This window comes from Rhopilema esculentum, chromosome 4 (genome assembly GCF_057945365.1).
Source record: "Rhopilema esculentum isolate cy_ngs chromosome 4, ASM5794536v1, whole genome shotgun sequence".
NCBI lineage: Eukaryota > Metazoa > Cnidaria > Scyphozoa > Rhizostomeae > Rhizostomatidae > Rhopilema > Rhopilema esculentum.
This window is the reverse complement of record NC_142818.1, coordinates 4,824,822-4,847,362: the sequence shown is the minus strand read 5'-3', so window position 1 is coordinate 4,847,362 and position 22,541 is coordinate 4,824,822. Positions and strand designations below refer to the sequence as shown.

At 34.9% G+C, this 22,541-nt stretch overlaps 3 protein-coding genes and 1 long non-coding RNA gene across 7 annotated transcripts in view; 2 read left to right on the top strand and 2 right to left on the bottom strand.

The window, feature by feature from the left end:
• LOC135691185 (uncharacterized) overlaps positions 1–2,701 on the top strand; it is a 110,120-nt gene extending 107,419 nt beyond the window's left edge. For all 3 annotated transcript variants that reach the window (XR_016145290.1, XR_016145291.1, XR_010516735.2), the window contains one exon: positions 1,570–2,701. This is a non-coding gene — a long non-coding RNA (uncharacterized LOC135691185). The remainder of the gene's footprint in view (positions 1–1,569) is intronic.
• On the bottom strand, positions 1,595–16,569 carry LOC135691172 (BBSome complex member BBS4). Its single transcript, XM_065208958.2, has 15 exons — positions 16,265–16,569; positions 11,873–11,952; positions 11,396–11,459; positions 9,932–10,043; positions 9,560–9,651; positions 8,507–8,541; positions 8,130–8,257; positions 7,577–7,631; positions 7,211–7,279; positions 6,609–6,761; positions 5,492–5,583; positions 4,856–4,935; positions 4,517–4,586; positions 3,751–3,892; positions 1,595–2,923 (listed from the first exon to the last, which is right to left on the bottom strand). The coding sequence occupies exons 1-15, from the start codon at positions 16,485–16,487 to the stop codon at positions 2,780–2,782; spliced, it is 1,539 nt and encodes a 512-aa protein (XP_065065030.2). The 5' UTR covers positions 16,488–16,569; the 3' UTR covers positions 1,595–2,779.
• LOC135691182 (prefoldin subunit 4) lies at positions 16,458–19,444 on the top strand. Its single transcript, XM_065208975.2, has 4 exons — positions 16,458–16,606; positions 18,095–18,208; positions 18,602–18,674; positions 19,120–19,444. The coding sequence occupies exons 1-4, from the start codon at positions 16,571–16,573 to the stop codon at positions 19,317–19,319; spliced, it is 423 nt and encodes a 140-aa protein (XP_065065047.1). The 5' UTR covers positions 16,458–16,570; the 3' UTR covers positions 19,320–19,444.
• Positions 19,445–19,580: 136 nt separating this feature from the next.
• Positions 19,581–21,984, bottom strand: LOC135691173 (solute carrier family 52, riboflavin transporter, member 3-A). 2 transcript variants are annotated; one of them, XM_089116023.1, is made up of 4 exons: positions 21,591–21,732; positions 20,804–21,466; positions 20,143–20,330; positions 19,581–19,911 (listed from the first exon to the last, which is right to left on the bottom strand). In XM_089116023.1, exons 2-4 carry the CDS (start codon positions 21,423–21,425, stop codon positions 19,729–19,731), a joined length of 993 nt encoding a protein of 330 aa, XP_088972149.1. In that variant the 5' UTR covers positions 21,426–21,466; positions 21,591–21,732; the 3' UTR covers positions 19,581–19,728. The 2 variants fall into 2 exon arrangements, with proteins under 2 accessions (XP_088972149.1, XP_065065031.2); XM_065208959.2 differs by having other exon boundaries at positions 20,804–21,984.
• Between the last annotated feature and the right edge of the window lie 557 nt (positions 21,985–22,541).

The following is a 22,541-nucleotide window of genomic DNA, read 5'->3' as shown; positions in this document are numbered from 1 at the left end:
TAAACAAGAATTGAATAAAGAACTGGAATTAGAATGGTTTTCTTGAAAAATTGGTGGCTTTTTAGACTGGATGATTTTTGATGAAATAGTAAGGCTATAGGCTTAGAAAAATCTGCCAATTTTTAAGGAAATTTTTTCATCTCGGAACAGGCTTACCCTCTTCTTTCTGATTGGAATAAACAAGAATTGAATAAAGAACTGGAATTAGAATGGTTTTCTTGAAAAATTGGTGGCTTTATAGACTGGATGATTTTTGATGAAATAGTAAGGCTATAGGCTTAGAAAAATCTGCCAATTTTTAAGGAAATTTTTTCATCTCGGAACAGGCTTACCCTCTTCTTTCTGATTGGAATAAACAAGAATTGAATAAAGAACTGGAATTAGAATGGTTTTTTTGAAAAATTGGTGGCTTTTTAGACTGGATGATTTTTGATGAAATAGTAAGGCTATAGGCTTAGAAATATCTGCCAATTTTTAAGGAAATTTTTTCATCTTGGAACAGGCGTACCCTCTTCTTTCTGATTGGAATAAACAAGAATTGAATAAAGAACTGGAATTAGAATGGTTTTCTTGAAAAATTGGTGGCTTTTTAGACTGGATGATTTTTGATGAAATAGTTAGGCTATAGGCTTAGAAAAATCTGCCAATTTTTAAGGAAATTTTTTCATCTCGGAACAGGCTTACCCTCTTCTTTCTGATTGGAATAAACAAGAATTGAATAAAGAACTGGAATTAGAATGGTTTTCTTGAAAAATTGGTGGCTTTTTAGACTGGATGATTTTTGATGAAATAGTAAGGCTATAGACTTAGAAAAATCTGCCAATTTTTAAGAAAATTTTTTCATCTTGGAACAGGCTAAGCGGTTTCTTTATAAACACAATAAACAAGAATTCATTTCAGTTTTTCAATAGTTGCCGGTTTTTTTGAAAAAAATCCTTTAAAAGAATCTTCTTTTAGTGCTATGACTGTTTCTTGGCTAATATGTGATTTTATGGTGTATCACTTGCAGGATTTTTCGTAGAAATTAGGCTAAACAAAGCTAACAATCATTTACAATAAAGTTCAACTCTTGCCTAAGGAAAAGTGCCATATTATGTCCAGTATTCATGTTTTGTTCCTTGAAAGCTCCTTTCACAAGGCATAGACTGTGGCACAAATTTTTTGGAGTGAATTATTTGTCTGCTAATTAAATTCGTTCGTTATAGCGGCATTTTATCTGAGCTTAAGAAATATCCTTGAAATCTTCCTTAGCATTTGTTTACATTTAGCTCTAAAAAGACATTTTAGAAAAGCATCCTGAATTTTTCAAGCTATGTCCATGCTGGTTGGTCGAGATAAAGTCAGCTCTCTAAACAGTAGGTTCTGTAGCCAAAGGCTTCTGCAAGTAGGTTCCAAACAATTAAACGTAAATCTGGATTCACGAATCGCCGCTAATAAACGGTTCACTCAAAGCTGGTGATATTTACTGGTTCCTTTGTTACTCCAACTCGCATAGTTTGGAATAGCAGTCTTTTAGTAGAAATTGACTTGCCAAATTATAGTAACAGATGTTTTAAAATTATTTTGCAGCGATGCCTATGGAAATGAATGGCTGCCGCGTATTTGGGGTTGCAAGGAACAATGCCGTGTGCAATTCAAAGATCTCAAAAGATACAATTGACCCCTTGTCCAACGTAGTAGAAGAAGTAGCTTGTAGCAATGACAGTTGCTGGTGTATGTGGTATAAAATGTGTCAAAGTCAACATGGTCTTCCATGGGACTAAAAAGCCAAGGGATCCTTGGACCCGCTGCTCAGACATAACGTTAAGCGGAAATTCATCTGGTAATCTATTGACAGGTGCTTCAGATTTTTCTCAATCTTCATGACTAGATGTTCACAGTCACGATGAAATATTAATTAAATGGCAACATAGAACGTATTTGCACCGAAGGAAGCAAGGGCGAAATCATTACGAGAAAAATGTAATCTTAATGAACTGGGAGGGATTTTTAAAATGTGACATCACAGATAAGCGATTTTAAGAGCTCATTTGAACTTTTTCTCGCTACTGAGTTGAAAGATTGAGAGGATAAGCCATGGATTGCCCAATATCTTTAAAAGCTGTTTTCAAAAGAAAGTTAATGAGGGTGTTTTACAGAGATTAGAAGGTCAACGTCTAGCAAGGGACAAAATTGATTATTTTATGGATCAACCTTCATACCGCTAAGCTCTTGATTCTGACGCTAAATTTCTTGAGATAAGAGAGAGAATTTCTACACACATGGTAGAAATAGCCATTTACTCTTAAAATTCAAATTCTGAAATGGTTTTCTTACAGGTTGTATTATCTTTTCAGAAAACTTAGTCACCTGCTAAAAGTCAATTGGCAAATTTCTTCAAATTTTATCGGCAATCTTTCGCCACAATCGTTCTTAAATGTTAAGAGAGACTAAAAAACGGGTCGGTTTATTCATTATAAAGAAAGCTACAGTAAATTTCTAACGTCAATTTAATGTAATTTGAATAATTCTTTATATATATTATCTACAAACATTTTTTCACAACAATGAAATAAAACAAAGGTGCTGATATTTCTAGTTCAATTATATGTTTGTTACTTGAGTATTCTTCTCCGCAAATAAAGAGGCCACATCGAAGACATAACTTCACCATGGTGAATCCGCTTCGTATCATTTACATTAAAAAATGCTTGTGTAAAATTTTGCGGATGAAAAAACACAGATAACTAAAGAGTTTTTATATTTACAATTTCAGCTTCGATACCACAATGTATATTAATTATACTTCCTCTTCATCTGCGTTTGTTTCTCCTTTTGTATCCGTTCTTACCTGGGTATTATCTTTGCCTGATCTCTTTGCATTCTTAGCGTATGTTCCACCAACAACGAGGAGGGGTTCAAGTTTTGCAGAGACATCAAAAATCTAAATAAAGATTACACTAAACATAATCAAAAAGAAAAGGAGCTTTCATTCTCAGCTGAAAATAAACAATTATTTTGAGACTAAATATTGAGAGAAACTACCAAAGAGGACATTGACCACCCTGGGTTTAAAAGATTGAACTGTAACAAGCGCAGAATCCAAACGTAACGTTTACTGTAGACAACAAGAATGCCAGTATTGGAAAATTTTAAAGGTGGCAATTTGAAGTCAATAGTCAACAGGCTGCAAGTTTGTCAAATGAATTGTCAGCACTGCAAATACGTCAAAAACGTTCTCGTAAGTATTTTAAATGCAAAATTATGAATTCAAAGTTCTGAAAAATTTCAGTATAGACGTGACACTGATTTCAAACTTTCAAGTGAATTTTGAGGTTTAAATGGAGCTTCGGAGGTCTTTTTACGGTAGCCTGGTAAGGCTTTTATCTTAATCAAAGGTGACAAAGGAGAACAATGAAAAACCACACTGAATTATTACTTAGTTAAATTTTTTAGCATTTTATACTCTACATCTGAAAATATCATGTTAATCTGCAGAAATGAAAATTCTACCAGATGCTATTTAAGCACTTGAGAGCATTGCAAGTACCAACTGCGTTCCTTATAAAAACTAGGAATATTTGTACAATAGTGGTTTTAAAACGCTGTTAAGGATGGGTTAGAACAGTCCAGCGATGAACGTGTTTGGCTGACAGTAAGGTTAGGCTGACACCAAATCAACCCTTTGACGATCTTACCCAGCGTGGTACGTATTAGAATTTCGACAAACTGGCCATAAACAAATTAAGTAAAAATATCACTTGTGCTTACCTGAGGATCCACATCATCTGCATTCGCTGCCTTGTATGTTTCAAACTTTTTCTGAAACTGGGAAAATTGCTTCGCAGCAGCTCTTCTGTCTCCAATATTGAATAACATTGCAGCATAATTTAGGTGGATTGATGGGTCGTCACTAATGGAAGGAATTCAAGATCTGTAACTTAACCAACCAACAGTTTAAAAATTATACTCATTGGGAAATTTGTTGTTATCTTCAACATTTTCCCAATTATAAACCTAGGTATTTCGTTAAAATTAAAATTTATCTTAAAAGCCCTTTATGATTGATACAAGGCTGAATGAAACACGAATATCATTCATTAACGTATTCACCAGTATTGAATCCCCTGGGCATGGTAGCTTCTAATGCATGAAAACTTTCTTGCCTCTTTTTCTTCTACGCATGTCAGCAAAGATATCCTGGGAAATCCTGAAAGGTTATCTTGATGGTATGCTTGAAAGCACGTGCAAGGCGATTTGCTTTAGAGACGATTGTTCAGAGAATACCCTCCCCAACTTTGTTTACTCTATACTTTGAAATCATTAATTTCATAGAAAGCATTTTGCCCGAACTGTATTGACTGAAACATTTGCTTTCCAACCACAAGAGCCTAGCACGGAAGCAGCCTGGAAATGCTTTGAAGCGGCAAAAAGGCACACAAGAAGAGAGGGAATCCAAGAGTTAGTTGCACAATTAAAATAAAACAAAAACATTGTATAAGAAAATAGCTATCGTTTTTTGTGACGAAATGAGTACCTGTCTAAGGTTATTGCTTGTTCGTATGCTTGTTTGGCGTTGTCGACATCTTCCAAGTATGTTAATGCAACTAGAAGATAAACATATATGATTATCATCTGATTAAAAACTCTTATTCTCGACTACTACAGGCTATGATCAAAGCCAAGTGGCTCAGAAGACACAATGTACAAGTACAATGCTACACAATTAGAGTTCATCAATAGGATGGGAAGGATGAGGGAGACTTTCGTGATTTTTGCAGTAGACAGCAATGTCAGACAGATATCAAGAGTTTTAGGGAATACTTATGCTGATATAAACTGAAATGCCTGCTGAAGAAAAACAAAGTTATCGTACTTGCGAGCAACATGAACAGTTTTCCGAATTTTGGCCTCAAGGTGACTGCAGCACTGAGGTAGTGAAAAGCCGATGCATATCTAGATCGGAGTTAGGAGAAAAAGCCTATTCAAACAAAAGGTGGCAGAGAAATGGAAACATAAATATACTAGAGTTGTTTTTCAGTATATCTTCATGTTAGGTGTACTCTACCTTCAATTAAAGCTCAAGAGTGTCTTTCAAAACGTTACAGCTTAGATTTATTGCTAAAAACATCCTTTACAGCACATGTGATTGGGGTCGCCAGAACGAAGGCCTACTGACACGTTAGGCCTACCAGAAATGAATCTTCAAAACAAATTTTATGATGGACAGTCATATCGAACTTATCTACAAATATACATTATCTTCGACTTTGCGCTGCAATGAAGAATTGCATTTACTAGGTCCCTTTAAAATTAGCAATTTATGAAGAGTTTCTCTACCTTGATATATTGAATAGAATTGAATTGAGTCGAGTCGAATCGAGTCGAATCGAATCGAATCATTTCAGTGACTTGAATCGAACCAGTGACTGCGAGTGATACATTTAAAAAATAAGTATACGGGGAAACGGAGAAACTTGCACTTTATACTATAAACGAAATGAAAGGATACTGTTGCATAGTTAAATGCACAAGTCCAAGGTTATAAATTATATTCCATTCAAACGGTGCCAAGTAGACAGCTCTTTTCAAGCAACTGATGGCCTGAAATGAAATAACAAACTGTCATTGAAAGCCATACGTTTTTTTTAACACTAAAAAAGTGTAAAGATGAAGACAAAAAACCCCATTGTCAAACACCCCTAGGTCTGAACAAAACATTATATGGAAAACTATCTAAAAAGATTTATACTTGCCATATATAGCCAGAAGCTTTTTCACAAGTATAAACATTATAAGCTTTATGTGGAAGTTAATAATACATTTACAAGATATTTCGTTGCAATGAAATTTCATATATACAGCGCAAAGAAGAAGATGTCAAAGGAAGCCAGTTCCTATCTTTTACATGACTATTACACGAAGAAGAACTAAAACGTATTTATTAAAAATAGACGTTAAATCTTGTGGTTTGTGTATGGATTTTAAAGCTAGAATTGCTATAAAAACGACAACCCTGGCCCAAGAAGCAATTACCAAGACGATAACTCGTAATGTATCAAGTTATCAAAAAAATAAAAATCAAGATTATGCTTTATTTTGATGGTCATATACATTGAAGAGGTTTCAAAACCTATAACGCTATTCACTATTCAGAACTGAAAAGTTTTTGCAGGAGAGAACAATAGATCGTAACAAAGCCGTCTCTGTTTTCTTACTTCATAGGTTAGTCCATAGATAAACAAACTTTTCGGCAATTGATTTGATTAGGGGAGCCGGATAAGAGTAAAGGTGAGTTCCATATATTAGCTCCATGCTTTAGAAGTGCCTGCTAGGGAGGGTCCATGTTTCTTTTGGGTCAAACTTGATGAGGTAGATGGCCAGTTACTTAGCATACTGCCCCTAGTTCCCCTAGTTCAGCTGGATAGAAGATAGGGGCACAAAGCAGAATTTGAACCCAGAACCTTCAGCACTGTAATCAAACACCCTGACTTCTTGCCTCTATTTATGCTGATAGAACTGACAGCCTTATAAAGGGGAGAACAATTTATTTTGACATAATACACCTTTACATCACTTCAAGGTATTTCAAGACACGATTAAATTAGTATGCTGAAAAAAGGAATTACCGCAACATATTTTTTCTTGCCAAAGAAGCACATTCCAATATTATTCCATAATTGTGGCGATTCAGGAGTCGAAGTGGCCGCTATTCTGTACTTTGCCAAGGCTACATCATAGTCACCGCGACTTTGAATCATGGAGCCAGCAGCTAAAATCGCCTGCAACCAAGAATACATTAAGAAATCAGGTTTAAGATTCATGTCGCTGTTTCATGTTTCACTAAAGGAATGTTGTAAACTTGCGTATCTTTTAACATATTTTTTAGGCAAGACAATGTTTTTCATTGTAATGTGCCTATACACCTATAAGGGGCTTCATTGCTATTATTATTATTATTGTTATCATTATCATTAACAAGCTTCAATTGCGCATGCCTGTATTGAACTGAATTGGGATTTTCTCAGTGGTCCTGTATCCGTAGCCTCCCGCGTTTGAATAACTGAGGCACTTAAGCCAGGGCAAGCTAGATCTTCTATAAATTTAAACACACACCAGCCAGCATGCATTTATAGTTCAATCAAAAAGGTGTAAATAGCATAAAAATAATCTCAGTAAATACCTAATCCAAATTGCTGCACGAAATATGAAGGATGTTTTCAAAACGTACCTTAACATTGTGAGGGTCGTAGGTCATTGCATTGCCAAGTTGTTCAAATGCTTTTTGCGGCTGACCGGTCTAAAGAGAATTTCTTAGATATTCACAAACTCTACTTGTACCAATGAAATAATAAATAGGCAAATTCTTATCATCTTTGGGCTCCTAATGAGCAATTTCTAAAACATTTTACTCTGTAAATTTAATAACCTTTACCGTTTGAAATGATGCCACATTAAATAGTTTAGCAGAACATGCAACCTCCAGAAGTTAATTGAAAAGATTCAACGCAAATTCAGTAAAATATCAAGACTTTAAAAGCCGCAACCACAACTAGTAGCCGAAAACAGACAGGGAAAATATTGATGAAAAAATAACCTGCAAGAACAGCAGTCCCAATGTTGTCATCAGTTCTGGATTTTCTGGAGAATATCTAAGAAATTAAAAAATATCACGGGTTTTGAATGAAATCCAAAATACAATGGTTAAAAGGTAACAAAAAATATTTGAAAAGTGTAAAAATTATAATTTAGAAGGTTTATCACACAAAATTAAAAATAGGACAGTGTATCGTGCAATATCTAAAACTTTGAGATGAAAATAACACATGCTATTAAACTTGTCCCTTGTTCCAATATCCCTTCTATCTCTTTGCAAAAGTTGACCAGCTCCCAGTCACTTTTTCTCTTTTACAAAGCAAGACTCGAGATAAGTTTTAAACTAGCAATTTTTCAGACGATAAATGTTAAAAAATCGATGTTGCACAAAAAACTATACGAGACAGACCAAGGTTTAATTGCAGATGGATTCAGTGGTAAGAAATAGATGCTTGGTGAATAACTCCAACCTCTTGAAAAGATTTTGAGAAGGAAACTATCATATTACTGATATTGAACTGGTAGTTATCTGGTCTCGAGAGCTCAATACTTACTCAACTGCTTTCTTGTACACATCGATAGCTGCATCGAGATTTCCTTCATTCAGAAAGCATTTCGCAAGCATTATAAAGCTGATATCATGTTTGCTGTATTGGATGGCAGCTTTCAGCGACTGAATGGCCTAAAAACCCAACAAATACCAAAATACCAAATCATTTGGAGCGTTACAGAATTGATCGATTCGCAGCCCTGCATTATCAACCAATTCGATAATTACTTTCTTCTTTTGTTGATCTATTTCAATTATTGTTAAATAATATCGCGTAAATAATATTGTGCACAACCCGCAAGGAAAATCGAATTAAATCTTTCAACGTACAATGAAATGAAGAAATATCATAATAGAAATCGTGATAGAAATACGGCTTACCTTTTCAGTGTCTTTGAGGTACATATAACAGACTCCTGAGAGAAAGAAAAAAAAGTTTGATGGATGTTAACAAAAAATAGCAACTGTCACCTTTATCATTTAAATTCTTTATCGTACTTTATCGTAGCCTTACTTCAATTACACCGTGAATTGTTCCAAGGTTGGGTAAAAATGGTGAATTGCAACTGAATAGTTAGTAATAAGCGAATTCAAAAACGATGGCAGTTAATTTTGTAACCTGTATAAGTTTATCCCAAATTTTAACGTGAGATTACAACATTTCAAAAGATTCAAAAGCAGTTGTAGGGTTCAGATTCATCCTAAAAATTAGTGAAAGACGCAGAAAAAAGTTGGCAGAGAAACATTGCAGCGTTCAATAAGAAATAAATGAAGAGCACGGTAACAAGAGGAAAATAGAAACGAAATAAAGAACTGAACAACATAATTTGGCAAAAAATTCTCTCTTCTGATATACAGAGCTTTCTAACAGCTACAGTTTATTACAGCTACAGGTCACATTAGAGAACCTTGGCTTTGTTAGAGAAATGCCTTCCAGCTACTATCATCATTAATTAACATTTTGATATGCAACCTCTTCCTAGGCTACCTAGGGTTTTGTTAGGCTCTCAATTTATAAGCAAGTCATTCTAACTGTTTCTAAATCTCACGAAACTCGCAATAGCAACTTAGATTAGTTCAGTTTCTTTGCACCAAATAGCGAATATTTGCATGTTTGTACTATGCTTTATTCACATTGTTGTCAAAAAAATTATGTTGTCAAAAATGCAAACCGATTGAAAAACACTTGATGCAAGAGATTGTAAATAATTTTCTTCACAAAAGGGTTTGAAAAAGTCGTAGGATTTCGATAAAGAAAAATCTTCGACCCCTACCCAATCTAGCAGAGCAAAGAAGGATAAAGTCTCTCAAGGACTTGTACCCTTTTTTGCTGGATATCAAGCCCTCCACAAAAAGATACTGAAACATTGGGTATTGAGTTTGAAACCATGTTGAAGGAAACCTGCATTTCATTGAACAAAACTTAGTACTAACCTTGGTTGTGCATTATTTCCCAGTCTAATGGCGTCAATTTGCCTGCCTCATTATAAGCTTCCAACGCAGCTTTATGTCGTCCAAGTAAAAATCTAGGATGAAATTATGTTGTGTATTCAAATTGGCCAATAAGGTGCTATTTATATCAACTTTTTCCTGAAATGTCAGAACTAACCTTGAATGGTTTGGTTATTTTCTGAATTTGTTAAAATGTTTAAATGACAACAATATCGGTTCACAAATTGAGAAACTTAAACCACATGAGCAGGCTCAGTATAAACTACTGCCCATTTTGCAAACAATTGCTGGAAATCATGACTCTGGAGAAAAAGCAATGCAGCGAAAATAAATTGAATTAAAAGAAATACTCACAGAGATCTGGCAACTTGTTTTAGGTTGCTTACATTCTGTGGATCAAGCTGAGTCGTTTTTTGGAAAAGCTCCAGTGAACTTTGAATGTTCCCTTCTTCTCTTAAGATCAAAGCTGGAGGATTATAAAAAACATGGTTTTATCGTCTATTAACATAAAGGGCTGGGAAGGCCTTGTCATTTTCTTGTTTTTACAGAGTAATGCTGTCTAGTCTCTTATAGGCGGAAAGGAAACTATTCGAAAATTTAAAATCTAAAATATTTGAAGGTATATCATTCACAGGATATCTCTACTAAGCAGTTTGGTATAAACAGGAACGCCAGAACGAACAAGGGGCAAGGGGGTGGGCTTGAGTAAAGGGGCATAAGAATTTTGGCATAAGACATTTATTCATAAGTTTCGAGAAAAGTCGTCATAAATAAGGCAATACAGTCAGGATTTTATATGAATCTCATGGATTTCCTACAAAAGGCCGGCGTCAAGGGCACTTCTATGAAAAGGGCACTTTAGCCCCCCCTTGCTCTTCCTATCAAAAGGCAACAAGGGCGGTTGACCTCCCGCCCCCCCCCCCTCTCCGGCGTCTCTGGGTATAGAAAAAGTGATGAAAATATTTTCTTATTGTACTTATTTTAAAATTCTGTTGCAAAACCAACAAATTATGAATAAATGACTCATAGCAAATATTTGTCACAACTCCTGACATGAGCAATTCGATAGTGCTCAATGCCATTAGAATAGGCTTTGTTAGCTGAACTTGAAATGAAACTCTGTTGTGCCTTGTATGAACACCAGTCAGCTTTTCAGCAAGCGTTATCAAAATATTTTGATATAAGATACTTGGTTAAATGGAGGGGGAGGGTGCAAAGCCTGTTTCAATTTAATGAATAGCAAAGAAAACATATGTTCATCACACAGGTTGGGGAAAGGCTAAAGGGAAGTTGCTTATAAGAAACTGTTGCAAACACTGTATTGTATACCAGTTTTACAGTATGACTTTTCTATATGCATGTGTTAAGCAATGACAAGCAATTCTCAAAAGTCAAGGCACCAGCATCATATTAAATAAGTATCAGTCATCAGGGGCGTCGAGAGGGGTGTTAGGAAGGGCAAAAGGTCCGGAGCCCGTGTTCTGACGAGGCCCGTAATAAATAGGATCTATTTACAGTGCAAAAAGCTACTATTTCAGGTACTTATATGGAATCAACACCTGTAGGTTTATCGCAGAGAAAACCTCCAAATGTCTTGATTCATGTAAAATGTTTAGCAAAAGCTTGTTAAAATCCTTAAAAACTTTTTCAACAATTGTCACTAAAAAGGGCGTTTCCTTAGTTCTCCAGGAGCCTGAGGGGCGTGGGCATAGAGAATTTCTCAGGATGTCCAGCCTTGTGAATCACTCTTGGTGTCTAGCTCATTGAAGATTAGAAGAAAAGGTCGTTAAAGCAAAACTGTAAGAAATAAGCACTCACCTTGCACAAACAAAGCATATTCACATGCATCCCCAGTTTCAAATAGCTGCTCTGCAATTAAAGCCTAGGACAAACAATGAAGAAGTTAAATATATACAATCTGCTAATTTAAGAGCAAAAACCATTGTAGAAAGGTTTTAAAATAATACAATTTAAAAATGATTAAAGAAAAATTGAACGAAAAAAATTAAAAAGACATTAAAAGACACATTCCTTTTGTTGATTTAATAAAAAACCTATAAAAAGTAAGAACGTTCCTTTACAATTTTGAACTTTTTTTAGGATAGTTTGATTCTTGATCATGAGTGAATAAAAATGAACAGATCATTTGTAGTTCTAGATTTTAAGATTCTAAAAGAAAAGGCTAAAAAAAGGCAAATAAGCTTGATAATGAACAAGAATTAAGAACTCCAATCATCTGACTAGCATTCTTCTAAATTCTAGGATACTCTTGACAAACCATATAAAAGAATCTACCTTGCATTTATCATACTCTTTCATTGTATAATGTAGATGAATGAGCCAGTTCCTTCTTTCAAACACAGGCAATTCTGGTGCTGAAAATAATAACAAAAGTAAAGGTTAAGACATTTCTGGCTACGAGCTGTTTTCCTTAATTTTAAGAATACTTTTTACCAAATTTCTTTTCCACTTACCCCATACATATATTAAACTTTATGCAGGGTGGCAAAAAAGAGAGCTTTAATATTCATTTTCACAAAAAACAGAGATATATATGACAATACGTTAATGAGACCTTATAAACAAAATATTATCTTTAGGCAAGGATTATCAACAGGATTTGCAGATAAAAATGCCAAGCGCCAGGACCCTGTACTTTATTCTAAGTTTGTTTTGAGCGTACAAAAATGGCTATATATATATAACGACCCAATTATTCACATGTTTCTTGACAATTTGTCGTGTTTTTTTTTGTTTTTCAGGATCTATCCTATAAACCGAAAAAGAAATGTGTGTTTTTCTGAATACCCAATATTTACCCAACTTTCCCAATTTATGACTTAAATATAAAAGTAGTTACTAAGGTTCAAATAGAATTTCTAATTGCATTCCAAAAAAGTTGCATAACACCCTTTTTGTTACATGACTTTGAGATAACCATATGGCACTACTTCTACGCAACAAAAACAGGCGCAAAAGCCTATGATCCAGTCTGCAAAATATGGCAAAAGAAAGCGCGATACCATTTTAGTATGACTATCTTTGCAAGCAAAATTTGGTATTGTATTATTATTTTATAGCTTTTCTTAAGGAATAGACGACATTTGGAAGAAATTGATAGGCATTCGTTTGTTTATGCAGATATTTTAAGTGTAAATATTTAATTGGCTCTCTATCTTTGGTTTAAATCGGGTTTCAATATGACATTTCTATTCGGCATCAAAATCAGGTCAACATGTGTATCAAAAACTTTATCCAAGACTATACTACAGTAAATGCTTAAACAAGGCTATAAGAAAAGGCAAGAGAGTCAATAAATCATCAGAAATGCATACAATAAGTAACTCAAAGCATAAAAAAACTAGTCAGCACGCTTACTTGAACGGGAACAAAACAACATTGTACGAAGATGGCAGAGAGATTGAATATGAAATATGTTATGATGAAGTAAGCAAAATGTTCCCTATGGCTTCAAAAACTGAGAAAATTTTTAGGTTTATAAATTATGAAGATATTATTGTCCAAATAAACTTTCTGAGTACGTGATGAGAAATTGTTCTAGAAAAACGAAAAGTTTGTTCCTAGCTATCTTTTTGGATCTCTATCCTTCTCGTTGTAAAGGTAATGAGGGGCTAAAGTTGTTAGTCTGTTTAGAACTTTGCTTTTATGCGCATGCTTTCGCTATGTACGTCCTCTCTTATCCACAAAAACAGGTGGTTGGAAATATCACTGCTTCTTTATCACCATCCAAGTATAGAAATGCCACATCTTTGATTGTTTCTTGGCACTGCATTGGCATTGGAAACGTCGAATCAATGTTTGCTCTTTGAGCCAATGTATCGTTGAGTTAACCTCCTACCGTGGACTGGGTCTTTATTACCGAATAGTAACGTTCTACTACTGCTTTAGCCCCACTCATTGCCAACACCCAAGGCAATGCAAAACTCTCGTTAGCATGAAAGCTGGCAAAAACATCACAATGATTACTTTGCTCTTTGAATTCATTCAATGTAGACTGCTCATGAAACCCTTCTACTGCTGGAAACCATTTTTTACATTCGCCAAGATCTGTCCAGATGACGTGAAGCATGACATTTTTGAATGAGCGATGCACAAACTGTGACAATGCAGGCATTACCATGCAAAGGTCCATCCAATGTGCTGTGACTCATTGAATAACAGAAAAAGTCCAGTGAATTGTAGGTAGGGGTTACTCTTTAATAATGCTCTGAGTACATTCCTTCAGCCTCTCAAGAAACATTTCTTGCTTGAAACTGACTACTAGCTTGGTGTGCCATTGCAGTAGTTGGAAGCTTGAGAGTGTTGATAAAAGCAGATGATTTTTGCTCAGCCAGCTCTCCAGCAGTTCCACCTTCAAATTGTGCATCCGAAAACGAGTATACCTGCTGGAACATCAACTGGAATCGCTGTTTTTTCCCCATCAACCGTCACCAGCACCATCATTGCGTGATTTGAGACATTAGCCAGGGTTGATTTGTCGGGTGTAGTCCCATAATGAGGTGGTAGACCAGTGAATGGTACAGAGAGGTTGTGAGATAACCCTTGTTTTCTTGTGCAAGTATGCCTGGAAAGCTTTTATCATACTGTCCAACTGATTTCTTCTATGTCCAAGGTTGCCAACTCCACAACTATTTATCAAACTGATCACATTTTCGTAATGCAGAGCAGCAGCTTTAATTCTGACAACTAGAAGAGCTGTGTTCATTTGATTGCATACAACTGGCTGCAACTTTGCCTTAATAATGCACCATTGATTCTGAGCAACAAGGGCCTTATAGCGCGTCATGTCACCATTTCTAGTGGCAAAGCAGCTTGTAGCTGCACCACACTTGATTCCTTCCAGAAACCAGATGCTTCACTCTGTCTTTCTGAATGGATATACCAGTTGAAAATGAATTGGCTGGGGATGTCTCTATTTTTTGTCTTGCATATGCTGGATTTTTTCTGCAAATGCTTGGATGTTTTTCGCAAATCATTTGAAAGCAAACTTCACAACAAACAATGCCCCCATCAAACTCATTAGGATATAATTTTAAGCCAGTGCCTTCATATCAGAAAGACAGAGAGAATCTTTCAAAGCATACATGTCAATGGCTCGAGTACTTTTCCTCTTAATAGGTTTGCAACAGATGATCTTGTTTTATTTTTACAGATTTACTAGCAGTTCTTGATATAAATATTCCAAAATGATCACTCAGAGATGCCACCTGATTACAAGACATATGATTGCTCGGATACAAATAGCAAATCAATCAAAGTTGATGACCTTGAAAAGCAAAAAAGGACTCACCAGAAAGGATGTACCCACCAGAAAGGGTGTATCAAAACAATACACAACACAATTCTGAAGGGGTGTACCAAAACCTTTTGCATGAAAGTCATGCTTGCTTTATTTGCTTTATAAATGAAAATTAAAACTGTTCATAAAATTCAAAACTTGAGCTTCTCGATTTTGATAAATTTATTATTTTAGAAAGAATTGTGTATGTGCTTGTGGAACCCAAAAGACCCTCTGTTGAGGGTTTGAACTGCAGTTGGACAAGCTCTCTTCAACTTTTCTACATCCATGCTAGCAAGGAGGTTCAGATTTCACAGTTCACAGGAATCAAGACTGGCTGTTTACATATTTTGGAGTTTTGTGTCCTCAGTAATTTAAAAAATAGCAGCTGTTTTATGTCTTTGGTAAAAATAGAAAATGCATATCTTGTAGCATAGTTTTATGGCATCCAAATATGATCATGAAAGTATCCAAAGACCTTTTTTGCAGGCAGCCTTCTACAGTTTTTAAGCTACTGTATTTCAGAAATGAAAAACAATAAGTGACAACTGTAAAAACAGGTGGCTTTTCTTTTCCCAAAAATGAGTGAGATCAGTGTTATAGGTGGATCGAAACAGGAAACTACCAAAATGAAATCATAAGTGACAGCATTTTGATGTGTTGATATAATATTATTATTATCAAAGGAAATGACTATCTACCCAACAGCTACTTATTCTGTTTCCAGACAGGAAACTCTAAAATTCAAAAACTTTAATTGGAACAGTAGAAAGACAGAAGAAAACAATAGAAAACACTTTTTGTGCACATATAATCCTATGGACATGCTAATGAAGTTCACTTAACACCAAAGGGAGGTCTGGATGTTCTCAGTGTAAGATATTACCACCAAATGGTTGGCCACAGGGCTTAAAAAAGACATACAATTTAGTTTGACTACACAAAAAGCAGCTTTCTTCAGCATCAGGGCACACAGATGCATCAGGGCACACATGATAAATTTTTGCTGCCAGATAACTGTTAGGAAGGGTTTGCATATTATGGCTAAAATGACTGTGCATGCACGAGATCTGATCAAAAACAGCCATATTCTCCAGACTGGTAGGAAGAGGTTCAGGTTGCAGGATATGAAATAGTTATTCTATCTTCATTTAAGCATCTCTTGACTAGCCATAAGGCAAACAAGATTAAATTATTATTAAAACTGTAAATATTACCAGAACTGTAAATTTGGCTTTCAATAATTGTAAATTTCGGCATCACCTTGCTGTGCTCATTCGGGCATTGCCATACTTGGAAACCACTGCTAGTGTGGCTTTTACCTATATAGTTTTTTAAAATTCGTTACAACTTTTGTTTACTCGACTTTACTTGATATTAAAGGTTACCTTTTGCCCGACGTCTTGGAGCAGGTTGTGATATAGTTTGTTGCTGTGGCATCTCACCACTTTCTGCGTTGCCACTTTCGGACGAGCTTTTATCGCCGTTCGGATTTTTTGGCATTTGCTCTTCATTTTCACTATTGGCGGTACTTCTAACGCTAGCCGTACTCTCTCCTCCCAAAGTGGTTCGTGATTTATTCACTGTTGCTAAGGTTTGACTTTCCGCCATTTTCTAAACAACGCTAGTGGAAATATCCAGTTTGTCTCGAGATCACCTCAAACCTCCTTTTCACTATTGAGAAAGACATCAAAATGGCGACCGTAGCTCCAGCTGCAGCGAAGTCAAAGGTATAAATAAATATATATATATAATATGAATTTTTTAAGTCTAGTCGATCTTATTCATTTTCAAAATTTTAATAGCACTTTCTTCTGAGGATGTATTGGTAAAGGCTAAATATTATAGAATAACAGAATGAATTATAAGGTACATGAAGGAAAAACTTTGAGAGCTTAGCCAGCCTGTCTCTACTGTTAGCATGTCTCTACTTGACTTGAAGAATTTATACAATTTTTAACCAATTATAAACCATGAAAATACCCGACTACAGAGTATGGCAAGTGCACATGCGAGGTAATTTTTCTAAAATGTCCCTGCACGCTTGGTAATGGGTGTGGTTTTCAGATCTGGGTGTGATGTGAGTGTGTCCTCTTGCTAAATAAAAGGGCAAATAAGAATTAAGTTTCCTCTAGACTGACAATTTTGCTTTGATAGAAAAGTATCTATCAATTACATACATTTTCTTATCTTGGTTCATTTTCGCTTTTTTATTGGTATCTTTGGACTCTAGCATGTTGGATGGATGGCACTTTCAAGTTTTGGCTGCCAGCACTACCGTGGTCTCAAGGGTCTGGAAAAAACAGAAAATTTTGTCTAAATTTTGTAGTATGCAAACATCAAGTGCATGGAAGGCATTTTAAATGAATGTCACTTGATTTTAAAGAAAGAATACACCTATTCATTCCTTGCACCTTGTTTGCTCCTCACACAGTGAATAGGAACATAGTGGTGTGCCATTGTGTAAATTTTGGAAAAAAGGTTTTTTTTAGTTTTTTTGCTATAAGCACAAGTCAGCATTATACATGAAGACCAATGGTATGTAATTTCCTTTGGGCAGCAAAAGCTTGGGAGGTCTCAGTGGTGTACCCAGGGCTGCAGCAGTGGGGCTCAGCCCCAAGAAATTTTTTGGACCATGCCCTTAAAACACTCTCAAATGCGGGGAAATGCCCTTTTTGCAAAATTTTCCCCCATTATTTGATTCATGTTAGCTACGGTAAATAGCAAAGCGTTTTACAATTGTTATTGACACAAGCATACAGTGTACTAAAATGAGTTTTACATCGTTTTTGGACAAATCTTGAGGACCATATTTTAGAAAAGTGGGGGGTCAGTACCCCTCCATTCCCCCCCCCCCCTTGGGTACGCCACTGGGAGGTCTTATCTTTTCCAAAACATTGCCAAACAATTAAATGGAAATTTCTAAAAAAATACTTTTCAAAAAATGATGTAGAAAATTGATTGAAGGTCTGAATTTAAAGGTCAAATTGTAAGCTCTGTTGTATTTAATTTGAAAATACATCTAATTTGCCAACAATGTACAAATTTCAAATCATTTCAGTTAGGCCACCAACACCAAAAGTAAAAAAAGCTTAGAAAATATACCATTTGTTCTTATCTCAAAAGAAAGCCACAGGCAAAGCCCTCTGTATTATATGTCCTGGCTCAGAAACTCATAAGGAAATCCTTATATAGTTAATCCCTTCTATATATTCTAGATTTCTGCTGATTCAGAAGTTCAAATCACAAAAGAGGACCAGGGAAAAATAAATACCTTTGCAAACACAAATGCAAAAATGAATGATGTGAAATCTGATATTGAAAAGAAAAAGGTATTTATATACATGCATGTATGTAAGCCTAAAATGAAATAACTGTTTCTTGGTCTGTCATGAAGTTCACAATGCTGCACTGTTGTCTAATGATCACAGTGATCGTGAAACTTAGAATAGCAGATAGGAACCATCCTATTCTGTACTATAGGACTGTATATACTTGATAGTTTAATTTTTCTGAATTAATAATAAAGCAGTTATTTTATTTCTATGACTATTCAGTTGCCTTTTCATGTTGAGAATGTAAAATTTTGAAATTAAATTTCATATGTACAAACTTTTTCTTCTGGAACATTCTTGCTCTTAACTCGAAGGCTTAAAAAATGCTGGAATTTGAAACACCTTACTTTTTTAAATTCATTAACAAATTAACTTTTACATCTCCACCAGAAAGAGTTGATGAATCTTGAAGATGCAGAAAATGATCTTCTGCTATTGGATGGAGATGAAGAACTTGTTCCATATCCTTTTACATTATAATATTTGTTCCTCTTTGAAATAACTAATTTTTCTTTTTAAGAAGCCCTGAATTGTAAAAATAGTTCATCCATTTTCTGTTAAGCTTGTTTGCTTTTTTATTCAAACACATGAATTGTTTTAAAATTCCATTAAAAAAAACAATTTTTATTTGATAACAAAATTCTTCAATTTTAATCAAATTTTTTAAATATTTTTTGTAGAAAGCATATTTCTTACCTAATTTTCATTTTCTAAGATAAAATGTTGCATTAAAGCTTATTTACAAGAATATATTGCCTAGAACAAAAAATTGAAAATACAGTCAACAAGTTTTATTGAAGCCAATGCTAAGAAGCCAAATTAATACCATTAATGCAGGATTTTCAGCTTTCTAATGCAGAATGTCTAACATTCAAAATGTCTAGCATTTCCTTGACTATTTATTACATTTCGCATTGGTGAAGTATTCATAAAAATGTCATCAGATGATGCCAATCAACTGATTGAAACACATAAAACCAAAGTGCAAGAAGAGATAAATCAACTGGAAGCAGAAGTTGATGGACTAAAGAAAATTCTAGCAGATCTTAAAGTTAAACTGTATGGCAAATTTGGAAATAACATTAATTTAGAGGAAGATGAAGATTAATACATTAAAATTACTTAGCTTGTGCATTTGTTAGTTTATTAAGCTATGATCCTGCAAAATTATGTTTCACCGTCTTAAGCCAGTTAGTGAACCAGAGTGAATTGAGGAAAAACCTTTCTACAGTACTTTATTTTTTTTCATAATTCCTTGATTTCCATTCTGATTGTTTCCAGTTTAACCCAGCTACAGATTTGTCTATAATCATTTCAGTTTATTTCAAGAAAGAAACAGAGTTTCATGATGATAAAGTCTGGCGCTAAAATTTTTCTCTGAAGAAATAACATTTAAAAATTATTTATTGTACATCTTAGTATTTGTACATTGCATTCTTGAATAACTTTTTCAAAGTCATGGATATAAATTTAGGAAAAATTACTTTTTAAAAGAATGGGATCAAATATCAGTAATTTTACTGATTGAATAATTTGGCAACATTCACCAAAGGAAACATGATAATGGCCCCAACAAATGAACCAAATTGTATTGCTGCTCCACACCAAAACAGCTCTTTGTGACCTTTTTCTCTGAACATTGTACAAATTGCAACCTTTGCATAGTTTACAAAAATGCCTGATAGCAAAAATGCAAGAACCTGCAAGAAAAAATTACACTGAGAACAAAAATATATTTATTGAAAAAAATGTTTACAGATGGTTGAGTATTGTCAGAAACAATTTCTTTTGCTTTTAAAATAATAGGGAGAAGGATGTATACAGGTAAATCACAATAAAATATTAGATGACATTAATAAAGTATTCAGGTTGCATGTAGTTTGTCAATAGAAAACTCAAAGGATATTAAATATGTATTAACTGGCTCTTACCACAAGTGTGCTTCCAGAGCTTGTCCCTTTTAAAACAGGATTGGGACTCTGAGCTGCCAAAAATATAATGTATGCTGCAAGTGCTGTATACAGGAAGCAACAGAAGGATATAACCTTGATAGACTTTGTTGGTAACCAAGCATAAGCAATGCATGTTATTGCACTTCCAATGCCAGCCAGAGTTACAGCTGAAATACAATTTATGGCAACTCAGTACAATTTCCCTGAAGTCATAAATAGCCAATAAGCTCAATATAAAGTAGTAATAAGTAAGTATACAAATGGCAAAGGGTAAAGATCACTAATAGGACTTTAAATTGACAACAAATGTATAAAAAGACACCAGTATTGCCACATGTCTACAAAAATAACAGTTTACTGTGTAATAATGTGAAAAAGCTTTAGAAGAACTGGCCTATGAGTTGAAGAATCCAAATCTAAAACAATTTGATTCTTGACAACTTGTAAAATAGTCAAATGACATTTTTCCAAAATGTAATAAATGCAATGAAGTAGATAAATTTTCAGGTTTGAATGTATATTCAGACATTTTGCAAAGATAGATTACTACTCATTCCTTTGAATGGTTATGGGATTTTGAATGCAACAATTTATCATTATCATTAGTGACCCTATATGAATTGCTTCCTTTCGAACTTACCAAGGTGGTAGGCCATAGTGCCATATGGCTCACATGCAAATGCTTGGATCTGTGAAATTGCACCATTGCTGACACAGTTGATCCATGCTTGCAAGACCAGCAAGTAAATAAATACTTTTTGGTCATCATATACACTTGTAGCAACAGACAGCTCAAGTGAGCTTCCTGGAAAGGATGATAATGATAAATCTGATGGGAAGTTTTGATGCTCCTGAGCTAACAATGAATTGCTGTCAAGCAAGGATTGTCTGTCTTCTTCACAAGAGACAACTTGATTAATTGATTTTCTTAGGTTCTTCTTGCCCGAATTATGTAGTTCCTGAAATTTCATGACGTGGTGCACAGTCACTTGTGGCAAAACATTGAGAGCAACGAATGCACCTCCTGAAACTAGCATCATAAGTGCAAGGAAAACAAAAAAATACTTTGGACGGAAATTCAAGCCAGTGAAGGCAGTCATTGTGACATTGTGGCACATTGTATTATTTTGACCACAAATGGTATTAGAGACTTTAGTGCGGTGGTCTATTCCCTGAATTAGAGCAAAGAGGCTTGGTAATAGTGAGCTCAAGTTCTCGCCGGTAAATAAAGCGGTCATGTACACTCCAGGAAGCATGGCCATAAAGGGTAAAAATGTCACTGTTGATGTGCAATCAACCAAGGCTACAAAAAAAGACAACACTATCAGATATGTACTTCTTTCTGCTTCAAAAACAAAGGATGTCCTGTCCCAAAGAAATGCCAGCAAAATGCAGGCTGTAGTTCCAAGAAATATGATAATACATACACCCGACCTCTCATGCACAATTTTCGGCTTAAATTTATGCCCAACGAAGTACAAAATAGGCCCTATATTTGCAAGTTCTGTGATAATAGTGAGGTATGAGGGCAAACTCCATTTTTCCGGTGCATGTTCTACAAGAATTGGTAATTCCATCCAGATGCCATTAACTGCAAGCCACGACCCGATACCAAACAAACAAACAAAGATGTACACAACGATTGAAATTCTATCATTATTGCTTGATTTCCTGCAACTGCAGTCTGAACAGGCACCGTACGTCATCTTTATTTTATGCAACCACCCAAAGGGGCTATCTAACTAAAAATCATCAGATGGAAGAACTTTGGACAACGATTTTGTAACCAAAACTTATGTAAGTAAACACATCAAGGAACCTCGATTCGATTTCAGAGAGTAATAATGAGGCCGGTGATGAGAATCACTGGGGGTATCTATGGCCAACCAACTCACTCACGTGGGACATATACACACTACGCATAAAAACAAATGTTTAATATATCAGGCCCAAAAAGGGCTACTTGAATTAAAGTTATACAGGAAAAAGAACAGGAAGCAGGAAAAATTCAAGCTTTATGAAAATATTGAGCTTGTTTTTTATTGGACCAACTTTTGAAAAAAATTGTCAAAAAATCCTTGACAACAAACCTTTAAAAATTGATAAAATTTAGAACGCAAAATTATAATCAAAGTAGCCTTAAATGCTGAAAAAATGTTTTTAACCGTTTAAGCTGTTTTCAACGAATTTCGTGCTCCTTTTTTGAGAAAAAGATATGCAAAAAACTTCAAAAACTGTAAATTTAAAAATTTTTTTTGTTCCAAACAACATAAAATGCCTTATTATACATTCCCCAGATCATTGAGGAGAGAGAGAGGGGGGGGGTGGGGGTTATTTAGACGAATTTTAAGCTCATATTTTGAGAAAAGATCTTAGTC

Bases quoted from the DNA above. Each gene is read 5' to 3' on its own strand.
- LOC135691172 (XM_065208958.2), bottom strand. From the start codon at position 16,487: ATGGCGGAAAGTCAAACCTTAGCAACAGTGAATAAATCACGAACCACT. The intron at 8,542-9,559 runs GTTAGTACTAAG...TCTTTCTCTCAG, and splicing joins GGAAATAATGCACAACCAAG to GAGTCTGTTATATGTACCTC. The intron at 7,632-8,129 runs GTAAGTATTGAG...TTAATTTCTTAG, and splicing joins GTGTACAAGAAAGCAGTTGA to ATATTCTCCAGAAAATCCAG.
- LOC135691182 (XM_065208975.2), top strand. From the start codon at position 16,571: ATGGCGACCGTAGCTCCAGCTGCAGCGAAGTCAAAG. The intron at 16,607-18,094 runs GTATAAATAAAT...TATATATTCTAG, and splicing joins CAGCTGCAGCGAAGTCAAAG to ATTTCTGCTGATTCAGAAGT. The intron at 18,675-19,119 runs ATCCTTTTACAT...TATTTATTACAT, and splicing joins AGATGAAGAACTTGTTCCAT to TTCGCATTGGTGAAGTATTC.
- LOC135691173 (XM_065208959.2), bottom strand. From the start codon at position 21,869: ATGACGTACGGTGCCTGTTCAGACTGCAGTTGCAGGAAATCAAGCAAT. The intron at 20,331-20,803 runs GTAAGTTCGAAA...ATTGTATTTCAG, and splicing joins CACTATGGCCTACCACCTTG to CTGTAACTCTGGCTGGCATT. The intron at 19,912-20,142 runs GTAAGAGCCAGT...TTTTTCTTGCAG, and splicing joins GCTCTGGAAGCACACTTGTG to GTTCTTGCATTTTTGCTATC.